Source organism: Nannobrachium achirus (assembly GCF_963921795.1).
Source record: "Nannobrachium achirus genome assembly, chromosome: 5".
NCBI classification, from domain to species: Eukaryota; Metazoa; Chordata; class Actinopteri; order Myctophiformes; family Myctophidae; genus Nannobrachium; species Nannobrachium achirus.
In genome coordinates, this window is record NC_137814.1 from 65660480 (window position 1) to 65684895 (window position 24416).

Below are 24416 nucleotides of genomic sequence, written 5' to 3' on the forward strand. Positions count from 1 at the left end.
GAGGAGGTTTGCCGACAGGAGGAGACTGCAAGAAGTGCAAAGGCTGTCTCTCTTGTTGTTCTAACGCTATATTGACGTCACGAGCTGGTACGTTCGCCCCAGAATAGGCACGCTAGGGTTCACGTGGTCAAGAAAACGATTTCAGCGACAACAAAGCAATAAACGTCTCTCACCTCCGGTGTTTGCGGTGATCTGAAGGTCAGGCGAGAGAGGTCCGTCGCCAACCGAGGTGTAGGCCACCACCCTGATGTAGTAAGTCTTATTGGGGATGAGGCCCTGGATGGTGAGGAAGTTGGCCAACCGGACGATCTGCTTCTCCCAGAGGTTGATGTGCTGGCTGGAGTCCATGGTGTAGTAGACACGATACCCCATGATCTGCCCGTTGGCCTCCTCTGGCTCCTCCCAGTGAATCACGGCCGTGGTGGCGCTCATCATGCGACCCCTGACCTGCAGCGGTGGAAAAAAAGAACTCACATGTTTTACTGGAGTAAAAGTATCAATACTGCAATGTAGAAGTACCATTTCAAGTTTTCAAACGTATAACAATCCATAGAAAATAGCTGATCTACAAGCTCACAATGTGTTGCGTCGCAAGTTTGTATTGTAAGCTTGTAGATCTACAAAGTAACAACTAGCAAATATAGTTTTCAAATAATTCTCCTTTTGCACAAAGTAGTGCATTGCAAGATAGAGGGCGCCAGATCCCTTTTAGTCACACCCTACCACTACTTCCTGTTCATCCAGAGAGCATTGATTCTAGTTGTTTTCTCCATTACATATCTTTTCACTTTTTTCAACTTTTATTACTTGGGATGGTAAAAAGATGAGGCAGACAAATAAAATGCATTTTGACAAGTAATAAAAGTTGAAAAAAGTGAAAAGAAAGCACTTTAATCTAATGGAGAAAACAACTAGAATCAATGCTCTGTGGATGAACAGGAAGTAGTTGTAGGGTGTGACTAAAAGGGATCTGGCGCCCTCTATCTTGCAATGCACTACTTTGTGCAAAAGGAGAATTGTATTGGAGTAAAAGTACAATATTTTCCTCAAAGGTGGTGTAGAATTAAAAGTACTGAAAATTGGAAATACTCCATTAAAGTAAAAGTATTTCAAACTGTCCTTAAAGATGGGGTGCCATGACTTGTACTTTTTTAGCGCTAAATATGCCATGAGGCTGCAGAATCTTTATAATTGTTTCACCTACAACTGCTAGTTTAAAAAAAATCACCTCGCACAGCTTCTGTGGGGGTAGTTTCAGAATACAATGATATGCACGCTCAACTTCGCCCCTCCCTCCATAGCTAATCAAATTAATTCATTGCAGTTACTGTACAGAAAGTACTACTTTCAGTACAGTAACTGCAAAAAAATTAGTTACTTTACAACAATGCTGACCTGCCGCGGCGCTGTGCTAGGTGCCTGCTCCGCCGTCTTGGCCTCGATGCTCTCGCTGGGCGGCCCACGGCCGATGTCGTTCACCGCCACCACGCGGAACTCGTAGTCCGAGTACGGGCTGAGGCCTCCCACGCTGTAGCGGGTGGTGGTGACGCCGTCGATCTCCTGGTACATGTCCTCCGACTGCTTGGACTTGCGCTGGATGACGTAGTAGGACACAGGCTTGGGGTTGCCGGAGTCCCAAGTCAGCGTTATGGTGGTGGCCGTGCGTTCACTTGCCACGGGTGTGCCGGGTGCCTTTGGCAACGCTGGGATAACATGAAGTTGACAATTAATGAGCATGAACTAATTATACATTATAAGTGCACTGAGAACACATTAACATAATTAAAATTGGCCTATAAGCTAAAGTTAAATAGCTGAATCAAAAGAAACAAATCTAACAATGTTTCATTCAGTGAAGGAAGGTGGAATTCAGTTTCAGAATTTCACCAAATGAGACGGCAATGACCGACAATGTCCGGCGCTGCTGTGCTACTAAATAATTTAGCACATAAATGTATTGCTTCAATTCCGCCACACCAGTGGCACACAGCAAAAGATATCAGGGCAAGATTGTCTTTATATGCCATGTAAAGCGCTCTACTGGGGGAGATAGCTGCTGATTTGTTACACTTGTTGACTGCCATGTTAAGAAGCTCAGGTTAAAAGACAGAGTTAATCCTTGGTTCTCTTCTGAGCTAACTGCTTTGTTCAAGGTCAGGGACAGAGCTTGGTCTCGTGCTAGACGCCCTGGTGATCCTGCCCATTGGACATTCGTCAGTCACATTAGGAACAAATGCACCTCATCTCTTAGGAAAGCCACTTCTGACTACTACTTTCAGTTAATTACTTCCTCCCAGGGAAACTCTGGAAGGCAGTGAACTATCTTAGGAAACCTAAATCTGCTGCCTTACCTACACAAATCATCAGCACTAATCACTCAATCATAGACCCTGTGGAAGTACGCACATCTTTTAACACACACTGCTCGGAAGCTGGTCATTTATTTGAAAACTCACACAGAGGTCCCCCACTTGATGCTCCTAACTGTGTGTCTACAAACTAGCCTCGTAAACCAGTCTCTCTTCCTGCCTTCATTCGAATGCGAAGGAGAGACTGGCCTCTAGTAACGTCTGAGCGATTGGGCTGGGCGGGAGCATGGGCGGGAGTAGAGCGTTGACAGACAACCCCTTCAGCCAATCAGGGACGACTGGTGTTTGGCTGCTTAGTTTAGCCGGATATATTTGCATTTTGCAAGAAGACGCTGAAGGACTGCTTTCTCCCTCCTGCGCCTCCATTTCGTTTTAATGTTTATATTGTTTGACCGGCATGGACCCATGGACTTCTCCAGATGAAACCAAGGCAACATCATTTCAAAAGGTATAGTCAAGAGACAGTAACTTTGCGATCTTTTGCCTTGCTGAGGTTATGTCTTTTGCATTTTACAACAAGATGTGGCTAATGGAATCTAGCAATGCTAATATTGCTAACTTCACTGTGTAGACTTCGTTTTGTTAACCATGTCATTTGTATCAATGTGATCAAAAGTAGAAAAATACGCACATCTCTTAATGAGGTGCTGGGTGAGAAATATCACAGAAAAGGAAACCCGCTCACTCTGCTCCAAATGACTGAATATTTATTGACAACGTTTCGAGCTACAAGCTCTTCATCTGGTCAAAACTCCAGACCAGATGAAGAACGTGTAGCTCGAAATGTCGTCAATAAACGCTCGTCATTTGGAGTAGTGTGCGGGTTTCCTTTTTTATTTTTATCAATGTAAAATAACTAACTAGTCATTATATCAACCACTGTGTTTTATGCAACTCCTTTACTGCTCAACAGAAACTGTATGTCTAGGTTTATGAGGCTACTTACTGTATGTCCACCATTATAAACACCAGCAGTGGTTTAAAAATCTATAATGGTTATAATTATATAATGGTTTGTTATAGATTGATATAAAGGACACGAATAACAAAGCCTAAGCAACAGGCGAAATGCCTGCCAACATGACCGATCTAAGAAAATGGTTTAGCCTTAAGAGCAACAACACCCATTGTTATTTCTTTTCTTTTCTAACAGGTCAACACCAATACATGGAACTGGAGAGAGCACACATCTCCTTGCTGTCTGTCGTCCATCCTCTTGCTGTACTTGAAGACTCCAGACTCCAGACCTCCGTGCAACATCTCCCTTTGCATTTCTTTGAAATAGTTATGGTTCCTCTAATGTAAATGTTTCACACGCCGAGGACAAAGTAATTGTGTAGTAAACACTACAGGATCATTACATATACATTTAATTTTCAGCTGATCAAAATAATCATTTAAACCTTGTCAACCATGATATAAGATTAGCAGCATATTTACACATGTTTACAGTCCATCAGCGGGTATTCAGATAATACGTGTATACAATGTATACAGGTTTGTACATATATATGCTGAAGAGAAGTAGCAGAAAAGTGATGAATACTTCAGATATAACTGAGAAAATTAATTAAAACAAAACAGAATAATTTTTTTTAACTGACCCAACCGTTTTTTTTCTTTAGAAGACTGACTACTGTGTTGATGTTCTTTTCCTCTAATACTGTGATATTATAAAAAAGTGTTTAATAAATGACACTAAAGCAAAGATACAGTCAACTTCTTATGAAATTAGAAAGACGTCATCTCTGTATTCCTAAGAGGAACGAATGATTCCTATAATTGATTCCTGTAATTGTATTTATTATTTTATTGAGACCATACAAATATTGTCAATAAAGTTGTTGATGACAGCCAATGAATGTGGAACACCCTCTGTCAAACTCTGTCCATTGATGCAGTCATCCGCCAGCTTCCATTTCCTAGAGGAGAAAGAGACAAGATTGATTGTCATACGTTTTTGGTAATGATGTGTCACAAAAGTTACAATTCTATCACAAATGTTTTAAATTGCTAAAGGATACATTTCATTAGTTGTATGGGTTAATTCATGTATTTTCATCTACAAAGAACGGCCCAATCACAACAAAAATAACAGACAATGGTCTTTTAAATTTAACTTGTAGCCTAGTTCTTGGTGTGATTTAAGCTGTGAATACGTGCATTTACATCACAGATGTGTCAGGACCTATTGCCCAATCAATTAGTATTCAACAGAAACTGAACGTCCACCATTACATTATGCAAACAGTATAGTGGCTTAAAATCTAGGTTTGATATAAAGTAGCCCTGAAACATGACAGTCATGAGTGACCATCCTTCAGCCAGGGCTATGTTACAGATATATTTAAGGACAAAAAGCACAAGTCACAGGCGATATTCCTTCCAGAATGACTGTCTCTATATGGAAATGGTTTAGATTAAGCCAAAGCTATGGTGAGTGTACAAAAAATGATATGATTAGTTCCTTCCACAAAAATACAACGAGTACACAGGAAAATAGCTAGGCTACCAATGTTAGCAGTCTGTCCCATTAAATCATCAGACCGAAAACATTAGCAAGAGAACCGAGATTGCAAAGCCATACATATTATTAGTCTACTATACCTTTCGAAATTAAACGTTGTTGCAGTTGCCTTTCATCTGAAGAAAAATATCCATAGAGAAAAACGGGAGAGTGTTTTTGCAGGTCGTTCAGTCCGAGTGTATCAAAAAAGCTACTGTGTTAAGGCCCATACACATTGAGCCGATCCCGGAGCCGAGGATCCCCGATCAGATTTCGGGATGACCCCCCGAGAAAATCGTTTGGTCGGCCCGGAATCGGTCTTGGGCTTGAACAGTACCCCGACACGATCGGATTATGTTAATTAGCTTTTTATGACCTCGGGACTCGTCGGGAGCGCTCCCGATAATATCAAAAAAGCTTGATATTCTCGGGTCATCAGGTAGGAATCCTTTACAATTATTGTCGTCTGAATGAGCTCACGGGATTGCTTGAGATTATATGAAGCCAGCTCCTCCCTTTTTTTTAGGCTGCGCAGAGTGTAGGCTATTCTGTCACCTCACAATAGAACAGCCTACACTTTTATTATTATTATTAGCCTACTTACTTTTTACTTTAGCCTACTTTCTCCCTAAAATGTTGTAATCACTTGTTCAAAAACGTTATAGCCTATAGCGTTCTTTTTTTTCTTCTTCTGCGCAGTCATTTGGCGACAAGGCAGTGTATTCTATCATCTCACGAAAGCCTTTCCCCATATATATATATAATATATTTTTTATATTTATAAAAGATAATACCGTAAATCACCATTTGAAACGCCTGTTTCAAATAAGCGTACGGTTCGTATAAGCGCCTGGGCCGTTATTTCTTATTTACAATTAATATTATCCTTATTATGTTTTATATAAGAGCCCGGGCTATTATTTGTTTGGTTGTTTGGTATTATTTGCTATTTATTCAACTTAACTGGTCATTTATGTTGCATGGCAGTGGTGCGCTGAAAACAGCAAATCTACAAGCTCACAGCAGTGCTGTGACAGCACGTTGCAAGTGCAACGCACCGCACTCACTGTGCGTCGCTAGGGTCATATGTTGCATGCGCTGAAAACAGCAAATCAACAAGCTCACAGCCCTGTGGACAGACACTTCTAAAAATGTATATGCTGCCCAGCCCAGCTGGGCAGCATATACAGGAAACAACAGTGATTGGATTTTCCAAAACAGACCCCCGTCACTCGTGCGTCGGGGAACAGATTGCCAAAGGACTCCAAAAAAAGAGAGAGGAGTCTGCTGCTCTCTGCCACTGCTGGATCAGAATAACTCATTACCTGTTGCTGCCTCTTTTTATCCAGTCCGCATTTTGAAGAAGTAATCCATTATTTTGAGGTGCAAGGGGAATGTAGAAGGCTCAATACTATAATGGTTTAATGTCAGGAATGGATAGTGGAGCTGTTCAGTGGTCATGTCAGCGAGTCAGAACACCGCAGCTGCAGGACTTCTGCGCTAATTGGGTCGTTGGCTCGTTGACTACAGACCTAGATGCGTGTGTGTGTGTGTGTGTGTGTGTGTGTGTGGAAAGGGAGAGGACGCGTCGTTCGCTTCACGCTGTTGGTTACAACAATATAGTCTATTCATTATTTATTTATTTTGGTCGGCAAAGCCCATGTTCAAGTTCAAACTCTCTCACGCAACATGTCGCTTTGATGTCATGCAGAATGTAATGGGCAATTTCCTATTGATCAGATACACACCTGAAAGTATTCACGCTGATTAACAGTTAATTTGAGCAGTGATGGTAAAAGTAGGCCTAATCAGTGAGAATGCTTTCAGGTGAGCCTTTCTCCGCGCTCAAAGGCCAAGTAAAAAAAAAAGAGAGAGAGATTAAACTTGAACTCTGTCGGTCTGACTGTCCCACCGCCTCATCCAAGCCTTCAACCAACTGTCCAAAAAGGAAAATGGACATGTATGGTTCATTTAGTTCCATTACACTGTCAGGGTATTGCATATCACCTAAAACCGGATTAATTCTTCAAAATGTGGACTACATCACATCACAGATGCAGCACTCAAGGTAATTAAATGTCAGACCAAACCTCACCGTTGTGACTCCGACCAAGCCAAATATATTATTAGCCTATCTTATATAAATATAATAACGATATTATATATCCCCACGTGTGGGGAAAGGCTTTTTTGAGAGGTGATAGAATAGGGTGGTAGAATAGGGTGGTTGGGCCCATTAAATATAAAAAAAAACTCTTTAAGAGGCTGCGCAAACAAAGAAAAGGAAAAAAAAAGCAAAGGGGCAAATACACGGCCTACACAGTAGGTCTATATGTAGGCTGGTAACGTGTCCGTTGGCTTCACGCTGGTCGCAACGACTTCACTTTTAGCGTTTCTTGGTTATAGACCTATTCATTCTTTATTTTTTATTCTATTGGTCGGCAATGTGCGAGCCCATGGCACCATCCGCGACCCCACGTTGGGTCGGGACACATAGTTTGAGAACCGCTGCCACTTTCTCAATCCGTGGAGGCTGGAGCCTTGTTTCTTTATTCAATCAACTGCCAGAAAAAATAAAAGTGAGTGAAGAAAGAGAGAGAGAGAAAAACACTCTTGATTTTATCCCTCTTGAGGGGGCGGAATTTTCATCTAGTCGCGTCTCTCATGGCACCACCCCCCCGAGATCGTGGGTGGCTAGAATCGCGAGACGTCGGTCTCATTTGTAATGGTCTGAGATATTTCACTTGGCACAGCGGGATATACCGGGCCCGAATTCAAGACAGAGGATCGCTGTCGTTTGAAATGAACACCGATAAACCCCCGGGCACGAGATCTGATCTGACCCAACATCGCGTCTCGTCTGTGGGGCCTTTTAACGGTGACTGCAGACTGCAGAGAAAAACAAACAGATCGCTTCCGCACCGAAGCGACGTCATAGAATTCCCTGATTGGCCAAAGCGCACTGTCAATCACAGAGCTCCTGAGCTCGAATGCTGATTGGCGAGGAAGAGCGCTTGCTTCCGTCCGAATGGCTTGTATTGCTATGAGACTAGACTCCTCTGCAGATTCGAACTGAAGATGGGAGGAGTCAGTTTACTAGGCTATCTACAAACAGCTCATCTGATCAGTTCTCCCTCCAGCTCCTCTCTTCCCCTGCTGTCCTAGAAGCGCTTCTCAAAATAAACCACAAGAGCTCGATTAGTGAGGATAGATTAGAACCATTTTTCTTAAAGCTAGCAGCACCTCTCATTGCAGATCAGATCACTTATATTTTTTATCTCTCAATTTCCTCAAACCGCGTTTTCCTCAGATCTGGAAATTTGCCCATGTAACTCTGTATGTATGTAGCTCTGTTGAAAGATGTCATCACGTTCCGCCAAATATGGGCATGTATTTCCGCCCTACTTTCCTAGTTCCGTGTAAACAAAGTAATAATAGCAGTAGGAGTAGATCCTGCTCGTTTTGGATGGCATATGGATTCATATTCTAGCTCACAAGACAGCCCTAGGCTCTGTATTTCAATTGAAGTCGCGCTGTTTCTGATATCCCACTGAAACGTATGGGGGCGGGCTGCATTTGACAATGTGCCGATGTCACTGGTCACGTGATGCCGAAATCGTCACAACTCCGTTACCCTCTCAACAGGAGGGAGGGCACTTGAGCTAATGTTCACTCATCAACATTAACATATATACATGATATATTTGATTACTGAAAATGGGTGGTCATCCCCTTTAACACTTTTAATCATGATTGCACTTGTTTCACTTGATTTATTAGTTGCTGTTCTTTTGTAAATTACTTTGTTTAATTTATAATGTTTTAATATTGTCTTTTTGATTGCTCTGTATTGTAACCTCGGCTACATTGAACATGAGGGCTTGCCCTCAACGGTACTTCCGAGTATAAGTAAAGGTGATGATGATGATGATGATGATGCTATATTGTGACTATCTGTTATGTCTATGAAAAAAAAAAGAAAAAAAAAGCTGAGTGTTTGTGCTTGACTTCTACAACAGGGGAGGATGGGCAGGCACCAATCTGAGATATCTTTCTGGTATGCTGCTGCTGTAGAAATGATTACACCCATATATATGTCATCTGAGGCACCCCTCAGTTGACAGATAGAGAACCAGTAATCTCCCTATCTCCCTAATCTGGAGATAAGCGACCGTCAGGATCGCTCACAATGCCTGCAAAAAAGACGTCTCAAGTGTGGAAACACTTTGAACAAGTAGAGGACAAAACTAAAGTAAGATGCAGGATCTGCGATCTGACGATGACCTACCACTCCACAACGAGCAACATGTCATATCACTTGATAAAAGTAAGTTGGCTTAAGTTCCCTTATGGTGTTTCCGTACTCCCTTTCTTATTACAATCAAAAGCGACGTGACGCGGAGGCTCAGGTTTTGAGCTTGCTGATTGGCAATAAACCTATGCCATCAACACGTAACAGCACTAGAGAGTTGTGTTTTAAGCTCTTCTTTTCTCTTTCTCCCCACCGAGTGGGGGACTACCCATAAGTCTGAAGGTTCATAAGTCCGAAGGTTCATTAGTCTGAATTTGTTAGGGTTACTGAGGTTAGGGTTAGGGTTAGAGTTAGAGTTAGGCATCGTATTCTTAACAAATTCAGACTAATGAACCTTCGGAATAATTAACCTTCGGACCAATGCCATCATGGCACCGACGAGTGACGGGGGTCTGTTTTGGAAAATCCAATCACTGTTGTTTCCTGATGATTAACACGCGTGTCACTCTGTCAGCGTCTCGTCGACAGATGCATGCATGGATGTTACACAGATATTGGTGTCAGGCAGAGCCTTCAGAAATGTGTGACTGCATCGCCTATAGTTGCATGGGTGTTACACAGACATCGGCATCTGGTGCTTTAGCTTTTGGTGTGACGCATAGGTTGATTTTCTTTAAAAAAAAAGTGAATAAACTTTACACCTGCTATAGGCCTACTTAGTGTTGTATTTTGTTATTTTAATTAGCCTTATATTATTTTGTTACTTTGTTTATTTTGGAGATATTATTTCGTTGTTGTTATTGCTGTATTATTCTGATGACTATTGGACAGAAAGGATAGATGAGACACCAGGGATGCTGCAGGTTGTGGAGGCGACGCCAAGGATTCTAGAAGGGCTGGAACCCAAACACACACCCAGGGCAGACAAATCGCCGAAAGGTCACCTCAATATCCTCAGCCAAAAACTGAACAGCACAACCACCACCCAATCCTCTGGGGTAAGGAGAGGTGATGTATGGTATGGAGAGTGTTGGTCCCCATCTCGTCACCTGGCAACATCCTTGATGGTAGTAACAATGAGCCTATTGTCTGTCTCCTTGCCGTCCGATCTGATCGGCATGTAGATGTATCCTCTTTGCCTGTGTCCCCTTACCGTCCTATATGACTGGCGTTGGGAGATGTAGCTTCTCTGTGAGGATCAATATCAATCCGTGGAGAAAGAACTAGTCTAGATTGCCTCTGCCGCCTCCCTGCGGCAGAGCAACTTGTGCAACTCGCTCAGCATAGGTACTAGAATCTGCTACTAGAATCTCTTATCTTCCCTCAATCCATCTCGTGCCGACCTCTGCCTGATACCCTGAGCTGTCGTGTCAGGTCCCCTGTAAACCTCCGAGACCATCTTGTTTACTTAAATGGGCAGAGGGATTATCTCCATATATAGGGTTCTCAAGATCTCCATCAGCCAACATGCTTAACGTTGAGCTCGACACTATGGGTTTCCCCATACGTGGGATTCTTAGCTCGTTGCCCCGAAACGTTCGTAACAATAATAGTGGTGGATTTCTAAAGCCACGTTCCCAACGCTAGTCGCTAGATAAACTTGTTGTTTGATTAAATATAACGTGGCACCAAAAAAAAGCTCATAGCTTAACACTGCGTTCCTATCGTTCCTTTACCATTACAGAGACAGCATAAATGCAGCATGCATAGCATGAAATATGATGAAATTGTCCAGCAGCGAATAGTAGAAAATGATAGATAACAAGTAGGCTACGTTGTTGGCAATAAAGCCATATTATAATCCAGCAGCTGTACTGTAACGAATAAGGTGTATTGTCTACCTTGCTTTCTTTGGGGTGAACTGTGAAGAATGATCTTGCAAGCATTATATCCCCACAATGAATATCCATGTAACTACAGTATATAGGCCTATGCAATACTTTATAATGAGCCATTGAGCCTCATAAACGGTTTATTTTTGTGTGTCGTCCAACAAATGCATCCCCCAATTAAAGCTGTACCACACGGGGGTTAAAGCAAAAAAAATAAATAAAGAAAAAAATCCCAAGACTGAAAATTATTTTCAGACCATGTCCCAATATGTGATTTTGCAGCGCACACCAATATTTGGGGTGTTTCCCTGAAGTTTTAAACTGTCTTCACTATAGTCCAGTAGCCAGCCCATAGAGCCCCATTGTGAACCCGGACATTTTGAGTACCCTAAAGTTTTATGTTAGAAATGTTGAGTATGGGTCCCCAGCAGTTAGAAACTGCCGGATGCTAACTTGCATATGTTGGGCAATTTTCATAATTAGCATAATTAGATTAAATTAGCATAATCACCTATAATAATGGAAAATATGTCAAAAACTGATTGGACGATTTGAACAATATTGGAATGGTTTTGGGGGTTATTGAGGATGCTGAATCCATTTCTGACATTTTCTAAATTAAAAACGGCCGTTTTAAACCGGAAATGGCCATATACCAACTTAAATTGGGATGATTTTGATACTTTTTTGTTGATTTTGATTATGAATTAAATGATAAATGTGGTTATTTATATGCTTATAGATTATCTGCATTTCAAAAGCAAAATATAGACAATCCACACAAATTATTAGAACAATGACTGCCACAATAGCCTATCAAAAATAGTCACTTCATCATTTGGAAAATCAACAAAAAAGTATCAAAATCATCCCAATTTAAGTTGGTATATGGCCATTTCCGGTTTAAAACGGCCATTTTGAATTTAGAAAATGTCAGAAATGGATTCAGCATCCTCAATAACCCCCAAAACCACTCCAATATTGTTCAAATCGGCCAATCAGTTTTTGACATATTTTTCATTATTATAGGTGATTATGCTAATCTATCTATAAATGCGAGAAGTCTCTGCGTGCGTGTGTGTGTGTTTGTAATCCGCGTATCTCGAGAACCGTTCGTCCCACCGGCTTCAGATTCGGCACGCGCGTTCCCCGCCGCGGCACGGAGTGCAGTGCCGGGTCTCGACCCGACCCGACGCGCGGTTTTCCCGAACCGGCGCGAAACGTTCGGAATCTCCTTATGCGGGGTTGATTGTTGACATCAGGCTGTTTCTGAGGAAATCGGCGAAAGCTCTGACTCATTGTGACATCACTTCATAAAAGGCTCTGACATCACGTACGCCACATGAGTCAACAAAAAATATCTGTGAGTGTGTATGTATGTAGGTAATCCGCGTATCTCGAGAACCGTTCGTCCCACGGGCACGCGCGTTCTCCATAGACAGATATCTCCATATATGGGCATAAAATGGACCCAGAACTATAACTGCAGTGATCTCCATATATCCATATATGGGCATAAAATGGACGCAGATAGCCAGATATCTCCATATATGGACATAAATGGACAGAGGCAAACAGATGGTCAAAGATCTCCATATATGGGCATAAAATGGACGCAGACAGACAGATACAGATATCTCCATATATGGGCATAAATGGACACAGGCAAACAGATGTTCAAAACGGGTCCTATGACAACAGGTATAATGAGGTTTGCATTAAAGGGGGAACCGGCACTGTGTCTGCAACACAGTTGGAGGCACAGACAGATACTCCATATATGGGCATAAAATGGACGCAGATAGACAGATATCTCCATATATGGGCATAAAATGGACCCAGAACTATAACTGCAGTGATCTCCATATATGGACATAAAATGGACGCCGACAGACAGACAGACAGACAGACAGATACAGATATCTCCATATATGGGCATAAATGGACACAGGCAAACAGATGTTCAAAACGGGTCCTATGACAACAGGTATAATGAGGTTTGCATTAAAGGGGGAACCGGCACTGTGTCTGCAACACAGTTGGAGGCACAGACAGATACTCCATATATGGGCATAAAATGGACGCAGATAGACAGATATCTCCATATATGCATGGGCATAAAATGGACCCAGAACTATAACTGCAGTGATCTCCATATATGGACATAAAATGGACGCCGACAGACAGACAGACAGATACAAATATCTCCATATATGGGCATAAATGGACACAGGCAGACAGATGGTCAAAACGGGTCCTATGACCAGGTAAAAAACAGGTATAATGGGGTTTGCATTAAAGGGCGGGGCATTCATTCCCTATTTACATTGTTCCGAGTTGGCCAGGTCGCCGACTAGACGCTGGGCCGCCCCAATCTCTGCGTGCGTGTGTGTGTGTTTGTAATCCGCGTATCTCGAGAACCGTTCGTCCCACCGGCTTCAGATTCGGCACGCGCGTTCCCCGCCGCGGCACGGAGTGCAGTGCCGGGTCTCGACCCGACCCGACGCGCGGTTTTCCCGAACCGGCGCGAAACGTTCGGAATCTCCTTATGCGGGGTTGATTGTTGACATCAGGCTGTTTCTGAGGAAATCGGCGAAAGCTCTGACTCATTGTGACATCACTTCATAAAAGGCTCTGACATCACGTACGCCACATGAGTCAACAAAAAATATCTGTGAGTGTGTATGTATGTAGGTAATCCGCGTATCTCGAGAACCGTTCGTCCCACGGGCACGCGCGTTCTCCATAGACAGATATCTCCATATATGGGCATAAAATGGACCCAGAACTATAACTGCAGTGATCTCCATATATCCATATATGGGCATAAAATGGACGCAGATAGCCAGATATCTCCATATATGGACAGAGGCAAACAGATGGTCAAAGATCTCCATATATGGGCATAAAATGGACGCAGACAGACAGATACAGATATCTCCATATATGGGCATAAATGGACACAGGCAAACATATGTTCAAAACGGGTCCTATGACAACAGGTATAATGAGGTTTGCATTAAAGGGGGAACCGGCACTGTGTCTGCAACACAGTTGGAGGCACAGACAGATACTCCATATATGGGCATAAAATGGACGCAGATAGACAGATATCTCCATATATGGGCATAAAATGGACCCAGAACTATAACTGCAGTGATCTCCATATATGGACATAAAATGGACGCCGACAGACAGACAGACAGACAGATACAGATATCTCCATATATGGGCATAAATGGACACAGGCAAACAGATGTTCAAAACGGGTCCTATGACAACAGGTATAATGAGGTTTGCATTAAAGGGGGAACCGGCACTGTGTCTGCAACACAGTTGGAGGCACAGACAGATACTCCATATATGGGCATAAAATGGACGCAGATAGACAGATATCTCCATATATGGGCATAAAATGGACCCAGAACTATAACTGCAGTGATCTCCATATATGGACATAAAATGGACGCCGACAGACAGACAGACAGACAGACAGATTGGAGGCACAGACAGATACTCCATATATGGGCATAAAATGGACGCAGATAGACAGATATCTCCATATATGGGCATAAAATGGACCCAGAACTATAACTGCAGTGATCTCCATATATGGACATAAAATGGACGCCGACAGACAGACAGACAGACAGATACAGATATCTCCATATATGGGCATAAATGGACACAGGCAAACAGATGTTCAAAACGGGTCCTATGACAACAGGTATAATGAGGTTTGCATTAAAGGGGGAACCGGCACTGTGTCTGCAACACAGTTGGAGGCACAGACAGATACTCCATATATGGGCATAAAATGGACGCAGATAGACAGATATCTCCATATATGGGCATAAAATGGACCCAGAACTATAACTGCAGTGATCTCCATATATGGACATAAAATGGACGCCGACAGACAGACAGACAGACAGACAGACAGATACAGATATCTCCATATATGGGCATAAATGGACACAGGCAAACAGATGTTCAAAACGGGTCCTATGACAACAGGTATAATGAGGTTTGCATTAAAGGGGGAACCGGCACTGCATGTGTCTGCAACACAGTTGGAGGCACAGACAGATACTCCATATATGGGCATAAAATGGACGCAGATAGACAGATATCTCCATATATGCATGGGCATAAAATGGACCCAGAACTATAACTGCAGTGATCTCCATATATGGACATAAAATGGACGCCGACAGACAGACAGACAGATACAAATATCTCCATATATGGGCATAAATGGACACAGGCAGACAGATGGTCAAAACGGGTCCTATGACCAGGTAAAAAACAGGTATAATGGGGTTTGCATTAAAGGGCGGGGCATTCATTCCCTATTTACATTGTTCCGAGTTGGCCAGGTCGCCGACTAGACGCTGGGCCGCCCGAAGTTAATCTAATTATGCTAATTATGAAAATTGCCCAACATATGCAAGTTAGCATCCGTCAGTTTTTAACTGCTGGGGACCCATACTCAACATTTCTAACATAAAACTTTAGGGTACTCAAAATGTCCGGGTTCACTTTCTGGCTACTAGACTACTAGGGATAGGTATCGTTAAGATTTTAGCGATTCCGATTCCGGTTCTGCTTATCGATCCGATTCCTTATCGATTATCTTATCGATTCTCAGCCCCCTCTCCATGGGGGCTTGTCAGAAATAGTGGCCAATGACATTTTCTACCTCCTTCACTCCTTATTCTCCTCCTGTCATTTTCTTCTTTTTGTAGTTTTTATTTATATTTTTCACAGAAAAAAAGTTTATTTTTGACAGTGTGCTCAATCCAAGGTACCATTTTTGCAGTGCTCAGAACATGAAGGCACAACGTCATTTTTGTAGCCCAGGCACGTAAACCCATTGACATCAAAGGGGGTTTGAGCCCCTGCCCTTTATCCTCTGTTAGAAAGTGCCCTCTCCATGCATGCATTAATGCAAGTAAAGAAAATAGCTGACCTCCAAGCTCACAAAACGTGAGCTTGGAGGTCTGCTATTTTCAATATTTTCACCAAAAGGCCCTTTTAGATATTTCAGCCCCTGCCCCTCTAACATTCTCTGCATGTCCCTGGTGTAGCCTACTCGTCGGCTGCAAAGCTTGTGGAGGCGGCTAAAACAGAAGCACTGTTTTCCACAGTTTTGGATCAACGGATTTACACGCTTTTCTTTCTTGCACATGTTATTTATAGGGGAGCATTTAGCAACACAGAGCACATTGGACAGCCCATTTTGTAGTAAGAACGTGGGAGGCGAGCTTGCAAAACAAACTTTTTAGGGCACTCTAGCTTGGAAACAGATCGGGGAGACTTGTCCGTTCATACAGTGAACTTGAGTACAACTGAACTAGGAAAGCTGGCGCCTCATTATCAAAACATGAACATTCGCGTGAAATATACAGCCAGACTTTAGAACGCCCCTGCTTAGACAACATTTGGCTGCGGTCTAACAAAACAAGGCACTTGAAGGCAGCGCGCCGCGTGTGTGATGTCATCGCGCATATGCAGGCATCGATAGCGGAATCGTTAAGGACTTTGGCTAACGATTCCATGGAATAGATCCACGGGGAACCGGTTCTCAACAAGAACCGGTTCTCGATACCCATCCCTGGTCTTCACATAATGTGTGTGTGCCAATCCATGCTTAAATTTATAGAAGTGAACTGAACGTTCTATGTTTTCACTTGATGAACGATATTGTTGAACGCGTTCATTCTGACGCCCGTGAACGGTGTTCGTCGGTGTTCGTCGGCCGTTCATGCGGCGGTCCGTGCCTCCGTGGTCGTCTGTCCTCTCGTCTCTCTTTTCATTCACATGCTCCAATAGCACGCACTGCACGCAGCTCCTCGCGAACGTTGATATGCGGTGCTGTCTGCAGCTGGGGTGCTTCATCACATGAAGCCCTATGAATCTCCTTCTCGTTACGTCTCGCAGTCGCAACTCGCAAGTAAAGCCTGACTATACTTTGTCGTATGTGTGTTGCACGGCGAAAATAGATGATCTGCAAGCTCACAACGCGTCGCATCCACAAGACAATGTGAGCTTGTAGATCAGCTATTTTAACCAACGCTTAAACATGCAGATGGGCACGACGTTTAGAAACCTCTGACTTCACAATAAGCCCCTTTTCGATTGCAGCTTTAGCACCGCACCACACCACACCACACCACACCACATAAAATATCTACAGTTTCCTTTACGCAAAAGTAGCCCTATTGGTAAGAAACAAATTGACCCTTAACTGTGATTATAATACAATATAAATTTGTATTACAACTATCCTAAATTATAATACACTATAATGGATTATAACTGTGATTATAATACACTATAAACTATTAATGCATTAGTATGATAATTATTATACACTATAATAGATTATAATAGTGGTTATAACACAATAGAATCTATTATCATGTATTACATTACAACTATATCCTTTTGGTCTAAATGAAAAGTCAGTCATTATGAGGGTGCAGGAAGACTGAGCACTAGTGGTGGGCACCTAAATATTGTGGGCACTTCAACACTGTAAATAGTGCACTTGGCTGGCCATTCATATAAATAGTTGTTTCTACTTGATCTGAAGTAATACAATTACTATACTGTCTATTCATTGATGTGACCTAATTCAATCAGCTTAATTGAAAGTATATCTGCCTTATTTAGGATCAAAGTACATTTTTAACTTGATAAGGAAGTGCATTTTCAGGTTCCTTTGAAATCACGTGATTCTGACGTCATCAGGTTCAGTTCTGTTTGGTACCGCCTTCGTATAAATATCCGCCATCTTGAATTTTCGTCCGCACTAGCTGTTTGCATTGGGAAGACGGACGCACCCGAGCAGGCGGGTAATTCAAATATTCACAATTCAAAAACAAAGGTAAGGAATATGAAAATGTTTTAATAAAATGTCCATTATTTTATGTTAAAAAGACCAGCCGTTGTTTTACAAACCTCGCTGTTTTCCCGTTTTTATGACTATAATAATATAATATAATTCATGTCACAACAACTCACTAAGTATTGAAATGAACTAACATGAACTGTGGCCGATATATTGACATTTTCTATGCATGCTGCAGTATTTGCTGGAGTTTTTCTAAAGCATTTTAGGGATGTTTAATATTATGTACTGCTTTGCTTTGTTGTCGTGGATAATGCTAACGTTAGCATAGGGTAACAACCAGCTACCACTGCACAGTTAGCTTGAATCAGCGTTCCCGCGTGTACCACCGATAGCGTATTTATCAAGCACGGTGCGTGTCGCCGTGTTGTGAAGTTGTGGGTTTATTAAATTAGGTTAGGTGGTGTGAAATGAACGCAATTTGTCTCGTTAGTTTGGCTTGGTGGGCTCGCTAACCAGCCGGGGGCTAGAGCCGGGCTTTTCGCCTTTATTTCCGGTCCGTGCGGGAAACGGAAATGGAATTTTAGCATGCGTGTAAGTGTATGCAGAAATGGCCGGATACAGTTTGTGAGTTGGTGGGATCTAGAACGGATGCACGCAATGGACATAAACTAGGCACCGGCTAGAGCAGGACCAGAGCTAGCTACAGAGCTAGCTAGAGAGAAGGGCGGCAACCCGCGTTTTGTTTTGTTTTGTTTATCAAGCTCGTAAATCGTCTCTTTTAGCCCTATATACAGTGGTGGGGGGTAAGTATTGAAATGTTTTACTTAAGCGCAAGTATAAATACTGCAATGTAGAAATACTGTTACACGTTAAATGTAAGTCTTAGGGCTCCCCTCCTGGGGATATAGAGACTCAGAACCGGGCGGCGAGGTGCCGACGCGGCTCCTTCTCGCGTCCGACCGAGGGGCCTCGGCCGTCACGTCGAAGCGGCCGGGGACCCCCCGGAGCTCCGGGGACCCCCGCGGACCCCCGCGCCGCCGCTTGGCGGCGCCGCTCAGGAGTGTCCAATTGACGCGCCACTTTTTGGGGCTGGCTGTTAGTGCATGAATGTGGTGGAATCTCAATTTACTGAAGTACTAAAAGTACAAAATAACCGTATTTGAATATAGCTGATCTACTAACTCGTTCACCCGTTGTGAACTTGTAGATCATCTATTTTCAAATGGCCTAGGTGTACAATGTGGCTTCCTCCTGTATTATGATATATCTATGTATTAAACCTAATGTAAGAAATAAACATCTAGATACAAGCTCAAAGTGTGACAGTTTCACATTGTATAATAATAATTTCAACTTTTTGACAGCAGGAGGAGGAGCAGGATTGTTCACTTATGCTTTTGGTTGTGACAAATGGATGTTGAATAGGCTATAGTTTCAACACCCTATGCATCCAAACAGAAAAGTGCTATGTGAATACAGTATATTAAACGTTAAACTCACCAACATTGTAGTTTTATGAAAGCTTGTATTATCCAATGTGCAAAGTGTTTGATAAAAATCCACTGTAAACATGATACGAGTTACTTTCTGTCAAGAAATGCTGTGCAGGTGATTATTAGTGTTGGGAATCATCCTGTGTACCAGCTGCTTGTAATTGCATGTAATGCAGGAGGTAAAGGCTACACTTGGCAGCTAGGCTGATGGTGGATATGATGATGGTTATGATGGTATGCTTTGAATATAATTGAGGAATCAATTGTTTAATTTATTTATGTATTGCAGATCTACAGTGCGATAGTGTGTTGTGAGCTACTGTGCTTGTAGATGCTTATGCTGGTCCCCTTAGTGAGAGAAGAATGAAGCTGGGACCCCCATGGCCATTATATATGGTTCAGATTTAACTGTTTCATAGATGGCTTTAATGTTTACAAATTATCGTTTCTATCAATGTGGATTCATGTTGTGTATTTTTGTGACATTTAACCTCTTAACTCATTTATGTCTAGAATTATTTAATGCTTTTAAGTATTGAAAAATAGCAGATATTCAAGCGCACAGCACCGCAAGCTTGTAGATCTTCTGTTTTTGAAAAATCGTATTTGTTTTTCCTCCTTGAAGTCTTTGAATATATCTTTAAATATTTGATATAAAATATTTGAGGTGCAAAGAACATTTGCTGTCGTGAAAAAGTTTGAGAACTCATTTGGAAGAAGGATTTAGAAGACATAGAATTGGGTAAAAAATATTCAGACTTGCACAAGTGTTAAATTTCAAAAGTAGCAGATCTACAAGCTCGCAGCGCGGCACAGAGTGCTGCGCTGTGAGCTTGTGTATCTTCTATTTTTTTTTTTTTAAGTTAAAGCATAAAATAATGGTTAAAGTGGTTCAAATCTAAAGTGACAGAGATTTGCGTTCAGGTCTAAATGGGTGTTAAACACTCGATACTTTGTAATATTAATCTTTGGTGTGACTTTACTTTCTGTCTACAGACTGGTCTGTCTCTTGTTCCTTGGCTGTTCCTGTCTTCTCTGTAGAACCTTCACATCAGTGGTGGGCTCACTGGTATATTTATTTCAGATTGAACTGTTTCATAGATGGCTTTAATGCAAAACACATTTTTGACACAGCTCCTACAGATTTTGCCCTAAAATCAAGCAAAGCGGTACACAGTATTTCTAAAGTTTATTTATGCCACCTGACGGTCGCTTTTCTCCCGATTAGGGAGTCTTAACTGGTGTAGAATTGTGAGTTGTAAATGCTTTCTTTTCTGTCTGCAGGTTAGCTCCTGGCTCGGTACTTTGGAGGTTTGGTTGCCGTCACCTTCATTCTGTGTTCTGGACTTCTGCTGCTGCGGACTGTGAAACCTTGGCTGACCAGTTAAGTGTATAATGTGTAAATGCCAAGACTGTGTTACCAAATACAAAAACTTTAGAAGGCAATGTTAGCCAATCAGGAGGGAATATGGGAAATGGGATCTACAAGCTCGCAGCCCGGCACAGAGTGCCGCGCTGTGAGCTTGTATACTGTATCTGCTATTTTTTTAATGGTTAAAGCATAAAATAATAGTTAAAGTGGTTCAAATCAAAAGTGACAGAGATTTGCGTTCAGGTTTAAATAGATTTTAAACCCTCGATACTTGGTAATATTAACCTTTGGTGTGACTTTCCTTTCTGTCTACAGACTGGTCTGTTTCTGGCCTCTCTGCAAACCATTCACTTCAGTGGTGCTTGGCCACGCAAGGCAAAGCGGTACGCAGTATTTCTAAAGTCATGTTCATCAAACATGGATCTGTCCCATTAGGGAGTCTTACTGGTGTAAAATTGTAATTCTAGGTGGCTTACTGGCTTCAGACATAATTGTTTTATTTAGTTTATCTCATGTCATCATTTTGTGAGTTGTAAATGGCTTTCCTTTTTCAGGTTTGCTCCTGGCTCTTTGGAGGCTTTGCTGCCCTCAGATTCAGTCTGCTGTCTCTTCTGCTCTGCTGCTGTGTACATTGAACCCTTGGTTGTTCTGTAAGTGTTAAAGCATAGACATGTTGGACGTTGCCATGCACATATACAACCTGCCTGCTGCGAGCTTGTAGATCTGCTATTTTTGAGAAATTGTGAAACTTGCAAATCAGGTCTCTCTTGTCTCTCTCCCCCCTCAGCCATCAGAGACCGCCTGTTGCCCACGTCCACTCCAAGGCCAACAGCTCCTCTGCGGTCTTCCTGAGCTGGGGCCGCCCGGCCTTCACATCCAGCCAGACGGTCAACTACACGGTGCGCTGCAACCCTGTGGGCCTGCAGAACGCTTCCCTCATACTCTATCTGCAGACGTGAGTCACTTCCTTATTATTGCGACTGTCGGGTCACAGTTACTATCCAAACCTCCACCAGCTGTGTCAGTCCGTCTGTCCATAACGTCACACTTTTGGCCCTACTCTTATCTCTGCCACCTTTGCCCCTATCCATGCCAAACGTTGCACACACACTCCTCACGTGCCCCTCCACCGGCACCATGAGGTTGTTTTTTTTGTAGACTATTATCTCTGGCACCGTTGCCCCTATCCATGCCAAACTTTGCACACACACCCTTGGCTGGCAAACCACAACCTACGCCCCTAATTTCTCACGTGCCCGTCTTCTAGTGCCACCATGAGGTTGCTTTCAATGCCACTTACAGGCCAATTTGTGTATACATGCGACCTAAAGGTCACTTATATCCTGATAGGTGGCTTCACACAGACATGTTTTATTTAGTTAATCTCATGTCATAATGCTGCTGTAGACATCGAACCCTTGGTTGTTCTGTAAGTGTTAAAGCATAGACATGTTGGACGTTTTCATGCACATATGCAACCTGCCTGCTGCGAGCTTGTAGATCTGCTATCTTTGAGAAATTGTGAAACTTGCAAATCATGTCTCTCTTGTCTCTCTCTCTCCCCCCCTCAGCCTTCAGAGACCGCCTGGTGCCCCTGTCCACTCCAAGGCCAACAGCTCCTCGGCGGTCTTCCTGAACTGCCGCACACCGCACAGCCTTCACATCCAGCCAGACGGTCAACTACACGGTGCGCTGCAACTCTGTGGGCCTGCAGAACGCCTCCCTCATACTCTATCTGCAGACGTGAGTCACTTCCTTATTATTGCAACTGGCAGGTCACATTTACTATCCAAACCTCCACCAGCTGTGTCAGTCCGTCTGTCCATAACATCACACTTTTGGCCCTACTCTTATCTCTGCCACCTTTGCCCCTATCCATGCCAAACGTTGCACACACACTCCTCACATGCCCCTCCACTGGCACCATGAGGTTGTTTTTTTGCAGACTATTATCTCCGGCACTGTTGCCCCTATCCATGCCAAACTTTGCACACACACTCTTGGCTGGCAAACCACAACCTAATTTCTCACATGCCCGTCTTCTAGTGCCATCATGAGGTTGCTTTCAATGCCACTTAAAGGCCAATTTGTGTATACATGTGACCTGAAGGTCACTTATATCCTGATAGGTGGCTTCACACAGACATGTTTTATTTAGTTTATTTCATGTCATAATTGTGTGAGTTATATGCAACCTGCCTGCTGCGAGCTTGTAGATCTGCTATTTTTGAGAAATTGTGAAACTTGCAAATCATGTCTCTCTTGTCTCTCTCTCCCCTCCTCAGCCGTCCACTCCAAGGCCAACAATGGCCAAGACGTTTTCCCTACGGAGACAAGAAATGGTGGATAAACAGCCCAGGGTGGAACTGCTGCAGGAGCGATGGCCAGCTCTGTTTGTAGAAGAGAAGGTAGGTGCTCTGTTCATTGTAACTGTAGTGTGCCCTGACTGTGAACTACTTGTCTCAGAACTGCCTGCTGCTGTCTTTCAATCAATCTGCTCCTCTTCTCCCACCTATGACTCTTTGCATGGTCTTCACGGCTTTCTTCCTGTGTCCCGCTGTCATCCCTCTCTCTATAGCTGTCTCGACCTCACCACCTGCATTTCTCTCCTAACACCACCTGCCTGCTTTCATATATCTTAAATGAAATCTCTTGTATGTTTCAGATATGTGCAGAATTCCAGCGCATCACTACAGTACTCCTCAAAGCAAGATTTATGGCATCTCTAGATAAGCGGAGCGGTGAGCTGCTTAACATCATCCGGAGCAAAGGAGGAGCTATCCGTGAAAAGACAAAGGATACACTTCAAGTTATTGATCAGGTATGAAATTAACACATTTTTGGACAATGCTCTTAACATATTTTGCCCTAAAATCAAAGCGGTACACAGTATGTGTAGTCATATAATCAACATGGATCTGTCCCATTTAGCGTCACCATCAGGCCGATTTTTGCATAACACATTTGCGTACTGGCGGTCGTTTATCTCCCGATTAGGGAGTCTTACTGGTTTGATTACCATTAGGCCAGTAATGTAAATTTGCATTTTAAGCTATTTAATGTTTTCAAATATATCTCTTCTACAGAGTCTGGAAATAAACATCCGAAGAGAGTGTCTTCTCAAGTGCCTCATCATGTACCTGGGTGAAGATGAGAGGGACCTGATTAAAGAGTACCTGGTAAGTAAAGTTTGTATTGGCATCTTTTAACCCAGATTAGACCGGAAACCCCTGTGTCACTTTAGTTGCTATACTATCTATATCTGAAAAACAGGTGAGACTGTAAGTCTTGCTGTGTACTGATGTCTGGCTGTGTGCTGCTTTACAGGTAAACATTTAGCTTTCTGTCTTGTGTCATGTATGTTGTATATGCACTCTTTGACCTCCATTGTGATTATACCTATGTACTGTGAACACATAGCACTGAGACACAGCCTGACTTGCCTTATTATTATGCAACTACACCTTAAAGTCTGTCAGTCCTGTCTCTTAAGAGGTGAGTCAGTCAGTCTTGTCTATTTAACTTTGACAAATGCTAATGTTCTCTCTTTATCCCTTCTTGTCTGTCCGTCTTCAGGTTGTCGAGAAGGATAAGGCTGAGACGGAGCTTGCGAAGACCACCATGGGGGTGTTCGTCCTGCGTGAAGATAAAGGTCCTCTCTGCAAGCCGGAGGAAATTGGCATCATTATTGATGGTGTTGAGGTATTCAGTGAGCTGTCCTCAGTTGCTTCTG

At 42.8% G+C, this 24416-nt stretch overlaps 1 protein-coding gene across 1 annotated transcript in view; it reads right to left on the bottom strand.

The window, feature by feature from the left end:
- LOC308284550 (uncharacterized protein) overlaps positions 1-24416 on the bottom strand; it is a 74981-nt gene that overhangs the window by 32807 nt on the left and 17758 nt on the right. The window contains exons 7-8 of the mRNA XM_080725208.1: positions 1396-1703; positions 174-447 (exon numbers count right to left, since the gene is read on the bottom strand). Coding sequence (XP_080581334.1) covers positions 174-447; positions 1396-1703 — 582 coding nt within the window. The remainder of the gene's footprint in view (positions 1-173; positions 448-1395; positions 1704-24416) is intronic.